The 16,668-nt window shown below is 38.5% G+C and overlaps 2 protein-coding genes across 3 annotated transcripts; one reads left to right on the top strand and one right to left on the bottom strand.

Annotated features, from left to right (window-relative positions):
• Positions 1-6,923: 6,923 nt before the first annotated feature.
• Polr1A (RNA polymerase I subunit RpI1) lies at positions 6,924-12,786 on the top strand. The gene is made up of 14 exons (XM_017631260.1): positions 6,924-7,266; positions 7,324-7,509; positions 7,595-7,775; positions 7,844-8,548; positions 8,609-8,949; positions 9,030-9,253; positions 9,324-9,407; positions 9,463-9,627; positions 9,680-9,838; positions 9,894-11,289; positions 11,354-11,552; positions 11,617-11,767; positions 11,831-12,091; positions 12,151-12,786. The coding sequence occupies exons 1-14, from the start codon at positions 6,924-6,926 to the stop codon at positions 12,709-12,711; spliced, it is 4,956 nt and encodes a 1,651-aa protein (XP_017486749.1). The 3' UTR covers positions 12,712-12,786.
• A 97-nt stretch (positions 12,787-12,883) lies between these two features.
• LOC108375169 (coiled-coil domain-containing protein 94) lies at positions 12,884-14,815 on the bottom strand. Of its 2 annotated transcripts, XM_017631277.1 has the most exons (5): positions 14,570-14,815; positions 14,158-14,516; positions 13,754-14,096; positions 13,469-13,694; positions 12,884-13,404 (listed from the first exon to the last, which is right to left on the bottom strand). In XM_017631277.1, exons 2-5 carry the CDS (start codon positions 14,179-14,181, stop codon positions 13,044-13,046), a joined length of 954 nt encoding a protein of 317 aa, XP_017486766.1. In that variant the 5' UTR covers positions 14,182-14,516; positions 14,570-14,815; the 3' UTR covers positions 12,884-13,043. The 2 variants fall into 2 exon arrangements, with proteins under 2 accessions (XP_017486766.1, XP_017486758.1); XM_017631269.1 differs by having other exon boundaries at positions 14,158-14,815.
• Between the last annotated feature and the right edge of the window lie 1,853 nt (positions 14,816-16,668).

Here is a 16,668-nt window from a genome sequence, read left to right as displayed (position 1 = left end):
GATCGGCCGTAAAGGAAAGTTTCCCCAAAATTTTCTCTGGTGGCGCTTGTTATTATAAAATCGATACTTCGATAAATTATGAAAACGTTTAATAAAAAATCGCGGGGTTGTTTATTATAAATTTTCGCCTGCGGTGCTTTTTATTATAACACCGATACTTCGATAAATCGCGCTAATATATAATTTCAATTTTTAATAAAACATGTTCATTTTTTATTGCTTCCGTTTTGTATCTAAATCTTAAGTGGTGACATGGAGGCCCTTAGGGGTTTCCATGTCGGCATGAACTAACAGGGATGCTCCACATGGTAACCTGTGTAGGACATGTGCTTACGCAGTTTTCGATGTGGAGATTGCCGCACCAACAAACCCGGGTACCCCAGTCAAAGGGTCGGAGGCTCAATTCGAGAGTCTTCGGTTTTCGAAAGTGTATTCGTCGGCTAGATAAGCAAAACTAGTTAGACGAACAAGGCCAAAAGACAGACCAGATGCACATGTAAAATCATATAGCTGATAGGGTCTGCAAGGAAGAATGTGGCTCGTCAAGCTGCTTGAGTAGGTGTAGAAAACCTGAAAAGGAGCAATCCCATGCCTATTGTTCACCCGGGCTGGAATTTGTTCCCCAGCAAGGCTAGTAGGACCTTCGAGGGTAGCGAGACGAGCAGAATGAATGAGGCGAGTCAAGTGACTCGAACAAGGGTTGAAAGTCGATTTCCACTCCGGGTTAGGGAGCCCGGGGTAGTGATGGGTCTATAACCTATTAGAATGGAAATCTCCAAGATATTTATATGAAAAGCTTAAATTGAGTAAGTCCAGTAGACGTCACGATCTAATTGTCCCAAAATACATCTATCTTAGCTCATCGAGATTGTTTTTCTTCAACGCTGTGAGACTTTGGAATAATATACCAGAATCTGTCAAGTCTGTGTTAAATAGAGGTAACTACAAATTGCTAATATATAACTATTTTGGGTCACTGCGATGAGTGTGATTGCAATAATATTCTTTTTTTCCTTTGATCTGTCTCTGAACTCATTTTTCATCTACCTATATGTTTAATTGTGCTTATGATTAGTTAGGACTTTACTTATGTTTTGTGTTAGTGCTAAGCTTATTTTAATTTTATTTAATTTAATTTGTTACTCAGTAATAAAATACCAAATGAAGTTGATGTACTTTAAAAGGATTATTATTTTATTTGTACCACCACTTTTGTTCAAATAAATAAATAAAATAAATAAAATAACACGGGTTTACAGCAAAAATGTTCAATGGATTCCACTGTCCAATTTCTCTAAAGGATTACTCGCCGATTCCGAAAATCGACTTAATTTTTATTCTACGGATAAGTTTTCGAGATATTTTCAATTTACCGTTATTCAACTTAAAACAAAAAGTGGTTACACGTATATCTTACCAGAGAACGTGTATAAAAATCGATTCTAGATTACAAGACGATTGTCGACAAAAATCAAAATATTGCCTTAGAAAATCTTATAAATTTAGCTGAAATAGAAAAATTCATACATGTTTGCAAAAATCAATTTGCAATCAGCAAATCGATTTCACGCAAATATCATATTTTCGGCAAGCAAGCAAATGTACAAAAGCCCGCTCCTTCCCCGTTTACCGCTCCTTCTGTACACTTGTCGTTCTGACTGCCATTTTTATTTTAGAGTTTGTTTTGATCCGACACAAGCACGCGCCTGCCTCCGCAAGCACCCTCTCTGCCTAGTACTTATTAGATTTCTGTTTCTATTTTGTTATTCGTTTTTATTTTTCATGTTGCTTTAAACTGTGCTACGCGCCTGCCTCCGCAAGCATCCCCTCTGCCTAGTGCTTAGACTGCATTTATACACGAAAACTTTTGTCGCCGCAATTTTTCACATTCCCTTTTGGTGTTGCTCGTTTCATTTACACACGGCGATTTGTGTGTATGCAATTGTTGTTGTCAGCTGTGAACAGCGGTTCAATTTGCACAGACGAACGAGAGCACAAAGCGTGTTGCCCGAGCACGAGCAAGTCGGTGCCCCTCTCCTTTGCTCGTCACGCTCTCTCCTACAAACGTCGAGTTGCGGCAACAAAAATCGCCGTGTGTAAATGAGCACTTATTATATTTCTGTTCCTCTTTCCTTTTTCGTTCTTATTTTTTCATTTTGCTTTGAACTATGGTAAATTTGCTCGAAGTGTGGTGGCACGGAAAAATTTTTGGTATGGTGGCAGCCGACACTTCTCTACCGACACCGCATCGAGAGGTGCATTTCGTCGACGAGTGGTATATTTGCTCGACCGCACCTCTAAATTTTTGATGCCACACACTGGACTCTGACCAGAGAACGTTTATAAATGAGAAGCCGCATTTCCAGTGTGAGCTTTTTGCTATCAAAAATGTTTGGTCATGCATTTGGGACTGGTGTGCTCTTTCAGTGAAGCTTGCAAACTCTATATGGATCAGCTTTTCTAATATTAAAGGAATGTTCTTTTTAAGCAGAGCAGGGGAGAAATCCGGTTCCATATTAACACTTTCATAAATATTGTACCACTTTTTAGTCCAGTACGAACCTTGTCGCACTGTCTCCTCGGCCACGATGCGGGGCAATCTGTTAGACGGTAGACTAAAACAGCGCCCAATAAAAAACATATGGGCATGTAAGGTGTGGAAAATTTGAGGGCATAACCCGGTTTGCAGGTGCAGCATATAGTTAGGGGTATTAGAGGGAAGAAATATTAACTTTTTTAAAAAGAAACGCAGGAGTTTCCCTACGGATTCAAACTTATCAATGCCCCAGATTTGTGCGCCATAAAGCATAATGGACCTAGCCGCAGCATCGAAAATTTTCATCTTCTTTGAGATAGAGATACGAGGGTTGTTTTTATATTTGATCCATGTGGCGTTTACCGCAGTTTTGGCCTCAACTAGTTTTGCGTCTAAGTGCTTCACAAAAGTAAGTTTGTAGTTTAAAAGTAAACCCAAATACTTATACTCATTGGCGCATATTCATAGTCATATTTAGTACTCAACTAAGTCAAAACTATTCTAAGTCACAACTAAAGCTATTAATAGTCGCCTTAGTTTCGACTTTTCTGGCTAAGTACCAACTTAAAATTTAGTTTCGGCTGCAGCTGCAACTAAGTCGTAATTAGGTAGAAGTATTTTATCAAATTAAGGGAAAACAGACGAAATATGTAAAAATTAAGTTGGTAGAGGGTGATTTTGATAATATTTAAATTTACAAAGATCGATCCATTTTAATCGGAAGATGAAATTAAATGCGTATTACAATTCGAATAAAGCTACATTACAATTTTATAATTGGAATAATTTATATAAATTCTCAAATAATAAGTCAGTCTCACGCTAGTTCTTTTAAAGTAAATTTGTGCATAACATTTAGATATCTACTATTTGTATGTTTCACAGCATGCTTTCGATAAACATCGACTTCACATCACTGCGGTTGTCCTGGCTATTTCACACAATTAACAAGAAAATGATACTTTATTCTTTTGCATAATCATGCAATGAAAATAAAAATTACATAAACGGATGATCAAACTAGACATATTTACTACGTTTATACGCACATAATAATCGACTTAATTGAAAGCGCATTGACACCGTACACATTTCGCTCTAGTGTTTATACTTACGGCTTTATATCGGCATCAAAGTAACCGTCTTCAAAAGCAAACAAAATAAGCTGTTTTCATTTGACATTTTATAAGTAAACATAATGGAAAGTGATAAAAATCTAGTTTTATTCGGCAGTATAAAATCGTGGCAAAGAAAAAGAACGATTATTATTACTCAGCTTTTAAATACTGATGCGATTATTTGGAATTTCAGCGGAACAGCTGATCTCCAATTCGCTTTGAGTGAGAGCGGTGTTTATACACTCTTTCTAACTGTCTGGAGAAATAAACTACCGATTTGAAATGGAGTGTGAGCCAAAACACTTCGCTCTTTCAAAGCGAATTGGAATTCAGTTTATACATATGTTTTGAGTCGCGAAATGAATTAAAGCGACTTATGCATGCGTATAAACGTAGTAATTATTTAATAAAAATGTAATTTTTCCAAAATATCGTAAAGAAAAATCGATACATTTTCACACTCTTTTGCTATATCGTAAACTAAAACTATGTTCACATATCAATATTATCTCGATCAAAGCTCGTTTTTTAATCACCCCGTTTACACAGGCAAATCTCAGATTATTAGCCGTCAAATTTGTTGTGCTTGTTATTCTCACATTCAAGGAAAAGTTATGTTTCTTCTCTGTGCCACCGTGATCACGTTTTTCTGCTATAATAAGCAATATAAATATATTTTAACTTAACATTTTATTAAAAATACCTTTACAAACCTCTTTTACTTGCTAGCGTACATTTTTGTTTACTTTTACATTTGGCATTTCTTCTCTCTTTCGCAAAAACAGTCGATAAAACTAAGATGGACACCGAAAAGTTATCGGTTAAATCTGAGATTATTTTATAATTACAGATTACCAAGGGACGAATTTTATATGGCTAATCTCTTGTTATAATTACAGATTTTGGTGTTAAGCTCGAAAATGAGCATAATCTACTTATATGTGAACCTAGTATAAGTCGAAACTACTTAGGCCCTGTGCCAATTGATAGAAAATAGAAAATTTTGACGGATCAAAGTAAAAATTTGACACTTCTCGTGGTGAATACGAACGTCAAAATTTTACCTAGCTCATGGGGCTAGGTAAAATTTTGACAGCTTATAACCATGTATACACATAATATTGCTTGGCGGTAATAAGGAGTGAACATAAAAATGAAAGCTGAAACAGCATAAAAAAGCTTACGTTACTTGCAAATTATAAAATAAATATAAATTTTAAGAATTTCAGCAACACACAAAAATAGAGCTTTCGCACGAGCGTTTGTTTGGTTTTTGAACTGTCAAAATTTTACTTTGCACTCGGCACAGCAAAATTCAATTTATTTGTTCACCATAGCAAATTTTTCCACCCCGTCTCACCACGGAGAAAAAAGTTACCGATTGGCACAGGCCAATCTTCTTCGGATATCCGCAATCGCGATTCGCCGTTTAACGGGCTGAATCCTTTGTCACCGTTTAAGTAAAAACTCCACTATTGATTATTACTTTGTGGACGATTAAAACTCGCGCACCACATATCTAACTCCTTTCAGAGCATACATCAACCTAATTTTTGCCCTTGCTCTTGTGGCCCGAGGAAATTACCTTCAAAAGACTTTCACTCAATCGATACACGCATACGCACCCATTCTTCCACATCCCGGACATAAACATATTTGTTGACACATACACATATTCAAGCTTTGATCAAACAATTCGTTTCACACAACATTATGCTAACAGTGACATAGATAAGTGGGTTCTGGTTTGAAGGTATTTGAAGGTGTTTGATGGGGTTTTATGCGGCTTTTAACACAAAAGGCTGCCGCTACACATGCCTTCCCATGAAGACGGTAATCTCCTCGATCTTGCTCTGAAGTCTGTTTCAGATAAATTGAAGGAGCTTCATGTCGTTCTGGAGACGTGTAGTTATGCGGGGTGTGAGGGATGTGTGTGGCCTTGCCGTAATTGGCTGTCTGCGCTGCTGTGGAGTTTACCGCCCTGTGGTGGTAGTGGGTGGCGTCGCAGTTGGGGTTTGCGACCGAGCAGCGCAACACGGGCCCTCAAAGTTCCTCGCCCAATTTCGCGTGGTTCACAAACCTGAACATACCCTAAAGTGGCACCAGCCAAGGCAGGTGTTGCGCTTGACTGATGTCACATTACGCAATATCCTGGTCTGACAATACCGTGCAGATTGTAGGGGGAACCAGGAGTTGTTGGCGGCGCCGTGTGGGTGGTGGTGCGGTTGTGTCTGTTATGTGGTCTGTCGTGATTGTGGTGTAGTCTATTGTGTTGTTATGTTGTGGTGCTGTGGTGTATGTGTTGAGCTACTCAGGTGGACTGGGGTTAGCCGTGGAGGCCCCAAACGATGTGGTGCACTGCCGATGTGTCCGTAATCCTGAGGTGACTCCATCCCTCGCAAGCATTGCACTTGACTGAGGTGCTCCGGCTACTGCAGCAGGTTAAACTCCTACCTGAGTAGGCTGAATGAGGATGTGCCTAATGAATGTCCGGCATGCGGAGAGACCCCACATGACTCGAAACATCTCTTCGCATGCCCGGCAAACCCGACATCCCTAACGACCTTGTCCTTATGGGCAAACCCCGCAGAAGCTGCACGCTTCCTAGGGTTGCCGTTAGTGGAACTTGACGACAACGACTGAGATACCAACCGATCTGGGCGGGGTTGTTGTAGCCGCTACAACAACAACAACAACAGAGGTGGAGTTGTGGAGTAGTCGTCTCTAGCATATACAGCAGGTGTAGGTTTCTGGCTCTGGGTTTGACTCGATGTCAGCCCTGAGCAGAAGAATACGTAGCAAATGTAACCCTATGGACGAACAACTTCTGAGATACTCGCCGACCTAGACCTGTCGTGGGGATGCGTCGTCACGCAAGCAAGATTTGCCAGTACGTGAACACGGCCGGTTACAGTCGATAGTATCGATAGTTTTAAAACATCGATAGTATATTTTGAAAACTGTAAACATCGAAATATCGATGGTATCGGAAGGTATTTTTACACCAGTGCCCATGCGTTCTTTTTGATAGGAGATTGGTGCGAAAGTGTAGTTAATTTTTTTATAATATCCGTTTCTTTCTTTTGGATGCGTAGCTAGACCCTCACACACTTTTGCTCTCAAACTTTACGGTCGTGTAGCTGGGCAACTTTACAGGTAATTGATATACAACAATCTCTGAGGAATAACCTGGCGCTTTGTAGAGAAGCAAGTCTCTGCCAGTCTTCCAAACCACAAAAATAATTATTTACGTCAAATAACTTAAACAAATGGGTACCCAAAAAACTTTGGAGATCGACATGTTTCCAGCAGAACTGGAATTCGGTGTATTTACTAGTGATGAAATCAAACGACTCAGCGTTGTCAAAATTATCACTGGCTTAACATTCGACCCACTAGGACATCCTCTGCCTGGCGGCTTGTACGATAACTTAATGGGCACTTACGGGCGTCGTATGGAACCTTGCGGTACTTGTTATAACATACAAGCCTGTCCCGGCCACATGGGATACATTGAGTTGAATGCACTTGTTTTCAATCCGTTTTTTATTAAACTTGTGCAAAAAATGTTGGGTATTTTTTGCCTAAACTGTTTCAAGATTCAATTAAAAGGTAAAAACCTGCACTATAAATAAATATAAAGTTAATACCTTTGAACTTTCCTTCCAGATCATGTATGTGAAGTGCTGACATTGCAATTACGTCTTCTAGAGGCGGGGTATATCGTGGAAGCGCAAGAGCTTGAAATATTCAAATCGGAGGTCGTCTGTCAAAATGAAGAGAATTTGGTGAAACAAGAAGGTGGCGATTATGTGCATCCACATATAGCCGCTATGTTCGAACTTTTAAAGAAAGGTGAGCTAAAATTTCAAATTTCCTTAATTATACTATTTATGTACATATGTACATACATACGTTCATATGTGATTTTGATTTGTAGGAGAATCAAACGCTTCTAATAACACGAAAACTTCGTGTGCAGTTCGATCAGCCATAGTACATGCAGCGCTTCAACGTGTTACTTTGAAGAAATGTATGCATTGTCAAAAGCCCTTGCGGAATATTCGTTACCTGTATCGAAAACTAGTTTACTATGTTACTGCGGCAGAGATGAATAGTTCGTAAGTAGCCTTTTGCCCTTTATATATAATTTCAATCGCAAATAGTTGATTCTTTTATTTACTTTCAGCATGCCCGAAGCAAAACAGACCACTGGGCAAAATAAGTCTATTTTCGCTGATGAATGTCGCAAAATTTTGAGACAAATTTACGTCAATTACCCGGACTTATTAAACCTTTTGTTTCCGCTTTTAAAGCAAAATGCTAGTAGAAGTGATTGCCCAGTTGATATATTTTTCATGGATACTGTACCAGTTATACCGCCGAAAGCGCGTCCGCCAAATATATTGCATGATCATATTGTTGAACATCCACAAACTGCAATTTACAGGGCTATAATTGAAAATAATGCCGTATTGCGTGTAGTTATGAAGCATCTTAAAGGTTTACGCGATGAGCTCTCAGAAGAAGCCCAACGTGTTTACGAAACTACACGAGGGAAATCGTCTTATGAAAAACTGTATAATGCTTGGCAAACTTTGCAAACATCTGTTGACATGTTGTTAGATATAACCGCCAGCAGAGATGCTCCCTCTAATCAAGGTCTGAAGCAAGTCTTGGAAAAGAAGGAGGGCCTCATACGTAAGCATATGATGGGCAAGCGTGTTAACTATGCGGCAAGAACTGTCATAACGCCCGACCCAAATATTAACGTTGAGGAAGTGGGTATACCAGATATTTTCGCACGAAAACTCAGTTATCCAGTGCCGGTGACACCATGGAACGTTGCAGAGTTGCGTAAAATGGTGATGAATGGGCCGGATATTCACCCTGGGTGAGTTGTGCAGACGAGCTGTTAAGCTCTGTATAATCGAATAAAATACAATATTTCCAGTGCCAACTATATACAAGACGAAAAAGGTTATACCACACTTATACCAGCTGATAATGCTGCCAAGCGTGAAAGCATGGCAAAATTACTTTTCAATTATCCTGAAAATGGTATCAAGGTTGTGCATCGTCATGTCATAAATGGAGATGTACTTCTGCTCAATCGTCAACCGTCACTCCATCGACCATCCATAATGGCTCATAAGGCACGCATACTGCCTGGTGAAAAGACATTTCGACTTCATTACTCAAACTGCAAGGCATACAATGCCGATTTCGATGGTGATGAAATGAATGCACACTTTCCACAAAGCGAAGTGGCAAGAGCGGAGGCTTATAATTTGGGTTAGTAGATACACAACGGACTCCAAAATTTTTCTGTTCCAGTTTCACATAAAAATTAAAAACTATTTTATTATTTGCAGTAAATGTGGCAAGCAACTATTTGGTGCCTAAAGACGGTACACCCCTAGGAGGTTTAATTCAGGATCATGTTATTTCGGGCGTAAAATTATCTATAAGGGGACGTTTTTTTAATCGCGAAGACTATCAACAGCTGGTATACCAGGGCCTTTCGCATTTACGTGAAAATATAAAATTATTGCCTCCAACCATTTTAAAACCGACCGTGTTGTGGTCTGGAAAACAGGCAAGCCTATTATGAAGCACGAATGCACGAACGCATTTATTTACTAATTATTATTTTCTCATTTCTGTAGATTCTTTCAACTATTATCATAAATTTGATACCAGAGGGATATGCGCGTATAAACTTGCATACGCAAGCTAAAATTAATTCAAAGGTGATTAAAATTTAGTATTCATCTGAGTTGAAGCGCTATTTATATTATTTTTTAGACTTGGATTGTGTCGCAACCGCATGAAGCTGCCTGCTCTCCTGTTGGTGGCAGTGATTTGTGTGAAAGTAATGTTATAATTCATAAGGGAGAGCTGCTGACTGGAGTTTTAGACAAGCAACAGTATGGTGCAACCACTTATGGTTTAATCCATTGCATGTATGAGGTAAACCAGTGGTGCCTCTAAAAATTGTATAAAATTAATTTGAAATTTACAGCTATATGGTGGCGAAGTATCCACACGTATGCTAACGTCTTTTACTAAAGTTTTTACATCATTTTTACAACGCGAAGGATTCACGCTAGGCGTACAGGATATTCTTGTTACAGCTGAAGCAGACACGCAAAGGCGTCATATCGTCAAAGAATGCCGCGAAGTGAGTGACGGTAATCTTTATTTTTCAATTTAAATTTCTTGAAGTTTAATTGTAGATTGGCGATTCAGCCGTTGCTGCTGCATTAGATTTGGATGAAATACCCTCGCTTGATATGCTTATTCAAAAAATGGAGGAGGCATATGCAAAAGATCCCAAATTTCGAGTAATCTTAGATCGTAAGTACAAGTCATTGTTAGATGGTTTTACTAACGATATAAATCGTACCTGCTTGCCCAATGGTTTGATATCGAAATTCCCACAAAATAATTTGCAATTAATGGTGTTATCTGGCGCGAAGGGTTCCATGGTGAATACTATGCAAATTTCATGCTTACTGGGGCAAATTGAATTGGAAGGCAAACGCCCACCTCTAATGATTTCTGGAAAATCACTACCAAGTTTCACATCCTTCGAAACATCACCAAAATCGGGTGGCTTCATTGATGGCCGTTTTATGACCGGCATCCAGCCGCAAGACTTCTTCTTTCATTGCATGGCTGGGCGCGAAGGTCTTATCGACACTGCTGTGAAAACTTCACGTTCAGGCTACTTGCAACGATGTCTTATAAAGCATCTTGAAGGTCTCACAGTTGGTTACGATATGACAGTGCGTGATAGTGATAACAGTGTCGTACAGTATTTGTATGGCGAAGATGGGCTAGATATACTGAAGTCGAAATTTTTCAATACAAATTTCTGTATGCAATTCTTGGCTCTTAATTACTCCGCAATAATACATACAAACGAGTTGACAAGTTTCAAAGATGAGCACACGCTTATGAAAATCTCCAGACATGTGAAGAAGATACGAAAATGGCAAAGACAGCATAATGATAGGCATGGTTTAGAAGAACCGAAGAGAAGACTCTCGGCATTCTCCGCCTTTTCAACAGATGTGCAAGCGAAAGGCAACTTAAATGAGGTAAATGGTAAAACGGGCCGTAGTTTTAGAGATGAATATAAACAGAAGCTGTGGAGAAAAGCTGATACAGAAACGAAAGAGCATTACAAAAGGTTAAATGTGCATTGTCCTGATCCCACAACTGCTTTATACAGACAGGATAGCTATTATGGCAGTGTTTCCGAACGATTGGAGAAAGTAGTAGAGGACTATATGAAGAAATATCCAAATAGTAAAGCTGGAATTGATGATATAATGCATTTAAAAAATCTTAAGGCATTAGTCTCGCCGGGCGAACCCGTTGGTCTCTTGGCCGCCCAATCAATTGGTGAACCTTCTACTCAGATGACACTGAATACTTTCCATTTTGCTGGTCGTGGTGAGATGAACGTCACGCTGGGTATACCACGCTTGCGTGAAATTTTAATGTTGGCATCAGCAAATATCAAAACGCCATCAATGGATATTCCAATAAAGATGAGTCTTGCGAAGAATGCCGATAAGTTACGCATCAAGCTGAATCGGGTAACGCTTGCGGACATATTGCAGTGTAAATTAAATCAGTTCTGTATTTGAAACGTTTTGACTTATAGTTTTTTTTTTTCATAATAAAGATGTTAATGTGAAAATTAAGCTAGTTCTGAAGCCTGAACGCGCATATCAATATAAGCTGAAATTCCAATTTCTGCCGCGCGAAGCCTATCAGGACGATTTCTGCGTGCGTCCCAAAAAGGTACTGAAATATATGAGCGAGGTTTTTTTCAAGCTGCTGTTTCGCGCTGTTATAAAGTCTTCAAAGGGCAAAGCTTCTATGTAAGTTTCAATAAATTAAATTAAAATATACGCTGATAAAAAAAGAATATATATATAATTTTAGTATTGATATTAACGATGGAAAAGGAAACGGCAACAAGGAGAGCGACGACAAGGATTTAGACGAAGATGAAACAGGAAATGATCTGAATGGCGAATTGAAAAACGGAAAGTCATCGAATTCGGCAGATGTAGATTCCTCTGACGACGAAAATGTAATTTGATTAATAATTGAATATAAATTCAGTCTTAACTAAAATCTTTACTTCTTTTATAAGAATGACGATGATGACGCCACTGGCAGAAAATTCAAATCGCGCAAAGAAGATGAAAATGAATATGATGATCCTGAAGATGTGGAAGAAATCAAAGATGCTAACGATGATGATGAGTTGGCAGGGGCTGAAGACGACGTCGAAGAGGTTGCGGTCACGGCTGACACAGATGACGCTATGGTCGAGAGTGTATTGAACAATGCAATGGTGCGAGAATATTCCTACGATAAGGAAAGACATCAATGGTGCAAGCTAACCTTTAATGTAAGTAAAAGCACTTTTACAAAACTATCAAATAAATAATTTTGTACGACTAATTTTAGCTATCCATGATATACAAGAAGCCAGATATTTCATCCACCATACGTGAATTAGCAGGCAAATGTGTTGTGCACCAAGTACAGAATATAAAACGCGCTATTATTTATAAAGGTGACAAAAATGCCCACCTACTCAAAACAGACGGGATTAATATTGTCGAAATGTTCAAACACAAAGAAATTTTAGACTTGAACCGCCTTTATACCAATGATATACATGCCATAGCAAAGACTTATGGCATCGAGGCAGCGGCGCAAGTTATAATTAAGGAAGTAACAAATGTTTTCAAAGTGTACGGAATTACTGTTGATAGACGTCATCTCTCCTTAATTGCCGATTATATGACTTTTGATGGTACTTTCCAACCACTTTCCCGAAAGGGCATGGAACATTCATCTTCACCTTTGCAACAAATGTCCTTTGAATCTTGCTTACAATTTCTGAAAAATGCGTCCGGAAGTGGTCGGGTAGATGAGCTTAGTTCACCATCAAGTCGGTTAATGGTTGGACTACCAGTACGAAATGGCACAGGTGCCTTCGAATTGTTGACGAAAATTTGTTAATACCACAATAAAACAGTTTTTTTTTCTAAAAGTGCACATAATTCGCTTTTAGTTAAATTGTTAAATACTTTGATATATGATGATGTTTTTTGTGATTATGGTACTTGTCCATTTCATACATAAGATCGATACGCCCCGTAGAGCACGAAGACGGAATCCCAGTGGTTAAACAATTATTCTCAGATTATTTCAAAACGCTTTCATATTATATTTGGAATTACCATTCTTTACATTATTTACACCAGAATCCTGTGATCCACTTTCACATATCACGTTTAGTTACGTAAATACTTGTATAACGCAATATTCCCTATTTTAAGGCTGTATATCTCTCACTCTGATTCTTCGGAGGTGCTGGCATAACTTGAAAGCAATGAAAGGCCTCCGTTTTTATTTTCCGTCGGTTTTAGGCTTTCTGTTTTACTTGTAGACGCGCCCAAGCCCGCTGAAGAAACTGTTGCTGTGGGTGGATTCAATTTCGGTACAACGAGTGGAGTTTTCCGTTTTACGAGTGTTGAAGTTTTTATTGTGACAGCTTTAGTTTTGGAGCTATGCGCTTGAGGCGCTAAAATAGCAGTATTAAGTTTTGCTTTCTTTGCTTCAGAAGATAAAGATGCTTCATCATTAATTTCTTCTATTATTTCTTCAGCAACAATTTTTCCTGCTGTTTTGTTCGCTTTGAAGTTTATAGATCTAGAGTAGAAGTAAGAACATGTACATTGATATACAAATTTTACAAACTTCTGCGTTAACTTACTTTACAAACTCCTCATCTTCCTTTTCTTCGCGCTTTAATCGCTCCTGCTCAGATTCCGCGCTGTTGTACTGTTGTAACATTGACTCATAATCGACATTGTGTTGGCGGCGATTCAAATCGCGCAGCTCTTCCAACGACTCAAGCATTTCGATTTCGTTACGCGATTGTTGTGTGCGGTTTTCCAGTAACTTCATTGGATTGTTTGCTTCTTCTTCGCGTTCTTCCTCTTTATATGTTTGGAATTAAATTAAAAAATTGGAGTCAATAAAGTTTCTATTTATTTACCTATCTCTTTGCGTGCTTGTTCCTCTGCCAATTTTAACGCCATAAAATTTCTTGTTGCGCCCGCCTCAATTTCATAGTCAGTGTTCTGTGGATCAGTTTTAAATGAAATCTCCTGCAGACATCGTGTGCATTTGATGTAAAAACGGTAGATACGTATTCCTAGATAAGTTTCATTTTCTACGTCTTCCTTTCGGGCATTGAATTTCTTTCCTTTGTAAATATATTCCCCGCAAGTCTTGCACCTCATATTAAACGGTGCCATTAAGCGAACTGTATATTGCCGATTTTTGGCAAGCTTCATGCGAGGAATCTTCGATGGATCGAAGTCCGGTGGGTAATATTTCTGTATATATATATATTAGATTTATTGGTGTCATATTATGGTAATTAAATAGAAAACTTGCATTTAACACTTTTCGTTCAGACATCTTGCTGCAAAATCAAAAGAGGTTTCGCCGGACAGAATACTCCTGGTCAACTTTTTCAATTAGAAAGAACCAGGCCGAATCCGCAACAATAACAGCAATATGTGGCCACGACGTCAGGTCTACGTAAACGAAACGACCCAGATTTATATCTGGTCAAGGACTGTCACTTCAGCATCACTCTGTTACAACAACAAAAACTGCAATATATGGCGTCGTTTAACTACCAGGTATAAATCCCAATAAATTGTCCTCGCTGAAACGTAGGATGGTATGAAGAACCACTTCCTCAGAATGCCTGTTGGTTAGGCTAGTGTATTGGCGCTTCTGATGGCTGGCTGTATTTGGTTATTATGTAAATTTATTTCAATGCCAACGTTTACCCACATACCATGCTAGAAATAGAAGTTTCATTATATTTGTGAAATTAAACGAAAACTGCAGTATAAACGAAAAGCGACAATAAATAATAAATAGAGATGAATGTTCTCAAAAGTTTCGTCGATACTTTTCCGCCGATAACCTTTACCAGCCATCTTCACCTGCTTACAAATCACGCTCGCGTTCTATTTTTATCTCTAGCAAGTGAGATGGACTTTTGTTTGAAAGCACAATTTTTCCCGAAATTCTAAAGGCTGATTCACATACAAGTTTCTTCGCTTTGCTTGATGGTTCTTTGCTTTGACATATAAGATCGATGTAGGCATATGCATGAGTATGCTCACATAAAAAACGTTTGAAGCAAAGCAAAGCAAAACGAAGCAAAACTTGAGCACCTCTCAACTTTTGCCCGCTTTGGCAATCAGCCGTCTACATGTATCTTTTCCCGTGCGCTTACATTTGCATTTAATGAAAAAAATAGGGTAAATAATAGTAATAGAAATTATTATTGCTACTATTAATGCATATTATTATATTGTTATCTATTTTACAGATAAAAAATATGGAGGAAAAGGAAGCAAAAGCTGTCAAAGCGTTTATTGTAGTATACCTTCTGCGTTTCATGCTTTGTTGGCAAAGTTTGAACTGTCAAGCAAAGCGAGGAAAGTCTTATGTAAATGGCCCCTAAAGGTATTCGGGGAAACTTCGCCAGAGTGCACCACGCTTTGAACAAAATGACTTTTTTGGGAGGGTTGAGGGGGTCGTACACATCACAAAACTGAAAACCGCACGCGAGGAAACTCATAGTTTACGAATAATTTGTTGTTAAAGTTGAAAATTTCACCTAACAAAATGTTCGATAACAAACCATTTCAAACAAATACAAGTGTGCAGAAAACACACATTCCAACTAAATTAAGCTCTTTAAACGTTTACTATTTCATATTTTATTAATTTCATTATTTAACGATGAGGAACACGTTTATAAATTTGTTTAATTTTTTTTTTTTTGGATTTGGTTAAGTTGGTAGGAACTGTCAGTTCACAGACACCAGGTTATTCGTATTTTTTCTTTATTTGTTTCGTCGATTGGTGACAGCATGTGGCGAGGCGCATTAGTATGACAGCGCCTTGATGTGGTTGCAGCAAAAATTCGTGAATTCCTCTTCAGGTTATACGTCTTCCTTCGTTATCTGTATGCCTGATTGTGACCGCATATAGTAGCCGCAAAATAGCATAACCTCCTCATAACTAGAGGGTCTATATTGTATTGATACTTGTTTTTGTATCATGTGTGTGAATAATAAGTAAAAAAAGGAGTGTGGTGGACGGCATTTTCACCACAGATAAACCACTTCAGTAATAATAACTATAAAATAACATGTTAAAACCGTGGAACAACTGACTGAGGTTATAACATTCTTGAAATATTTCACACTCAGCTCGAGGCTCATCAAGAAGAGGGCATTCAAAAATTTGGTGAATGTAGCTGTCAAATTGGCCACAACTACAGACATTTGAGTTTAGTGCATTTATGGTATTTATTAGTGGTGTAGTGGTAAGCCATGGTGAAATGAACTGAAGGTGGCGCATTCCCGAAACCGCTACTTTGGTTTTGCCGACTTTGACATTTATGGCAATACGTAAACAAACTTTTTGTTTAGAAACAAGTGCAAACGTATTACAAACGTATTGTGCACTTTCAGGTGAAAAATCGAAAATCGAATCGTGCGTTCTGAAGTAAAAAACGTTTTATTTGTAATAAAAACTTTATAAAAATGTCGTGTCGTGTGTTGAATTGCAGCAGCCGTAGGGGTAAAGCCCCCAAATGCAGTTTTTTTTTGTTTCCCCGCGACGACGCCTTGGCCAGAAAGTGGGTAGAGTTCTGCCGGCAGGAGAAGCCATACAATTTAGACACCAGCGTAATATGCATGAAGCACTTTATGGACCACTTTTAAACACGACATGTTAAGTTGAAAACGTTGATATACCACAAAATTACAAATTTAAATCGGAGGTAAGCAAGCATCGACCGCTTTCTGCAGGAAAACATACGCTGCGACAAGATATTATCACTTTTTCGGCACCTGCAATACAAACACAAAAATT

This window comes from Rhagoletis zephyria, unplaced genomic scaffold (assembly GCF_001687245.7).
Source record: "Rhagoletis zephyria isolate East Lansing unplaced genomic scaffold, Rhagoletis_zephyria_1.1 Rzeph_scaffold_00092, whole genome shotgun sequence".
Lineage (NCBI taxonomy): Eukaryota > Metazoa > Arthropoda > Insecta > Diptera > Tephritidae > Rhagoletis > Rhagoletis zephyria.
This window is presented reverse-complemented; position numbering and strand designations above follow the sequence as displayed.

Bases quoted from the DNA above. Each gene is read 5' to 3' on its own strand.
- Polr1A (XM_017631260.1), top strand. From the start codon at position 6,924: ATGGGTACCCAAAAAACTTTGGAGATCGACATGTTTCCAGCAGAACTG. The intron at 7,267-7,323 runs GTAAAAACCTGC...CTTTCCTTCCAG, and splicing joins TTTCAAGATTCAATTAAAAG to ATCATGTATGTGAAGTGCTG. The intron at 9,839-9,893 runs GTGAGTGACGGT...GTTTAATTGTAG, and splicing joins TCGTCAAAGAATGCCGCGAA to ATTGGCGATTCAGCCGTTGC.
- LOC108375169 (XM_017631269.1), bottom strand. From the start codon at position 14,181: ATGTCTGAACGAAAAGTGTTAAAT. The intron at 14,097-14,157 runs GCAAGTTTTCTA...ATATATATACAG, and splicing joins CTGAACGAAAAGTGTTAAAT to AAATATTACCCACCGGACTT. The intron at 13,405-13,468 runs GTAAGTTAACGC...CTTCTACTCTAG, and splicing joins GAAGATGAGGAGTTTGTAAA to ATCTATAAACTTCAAAGCGA.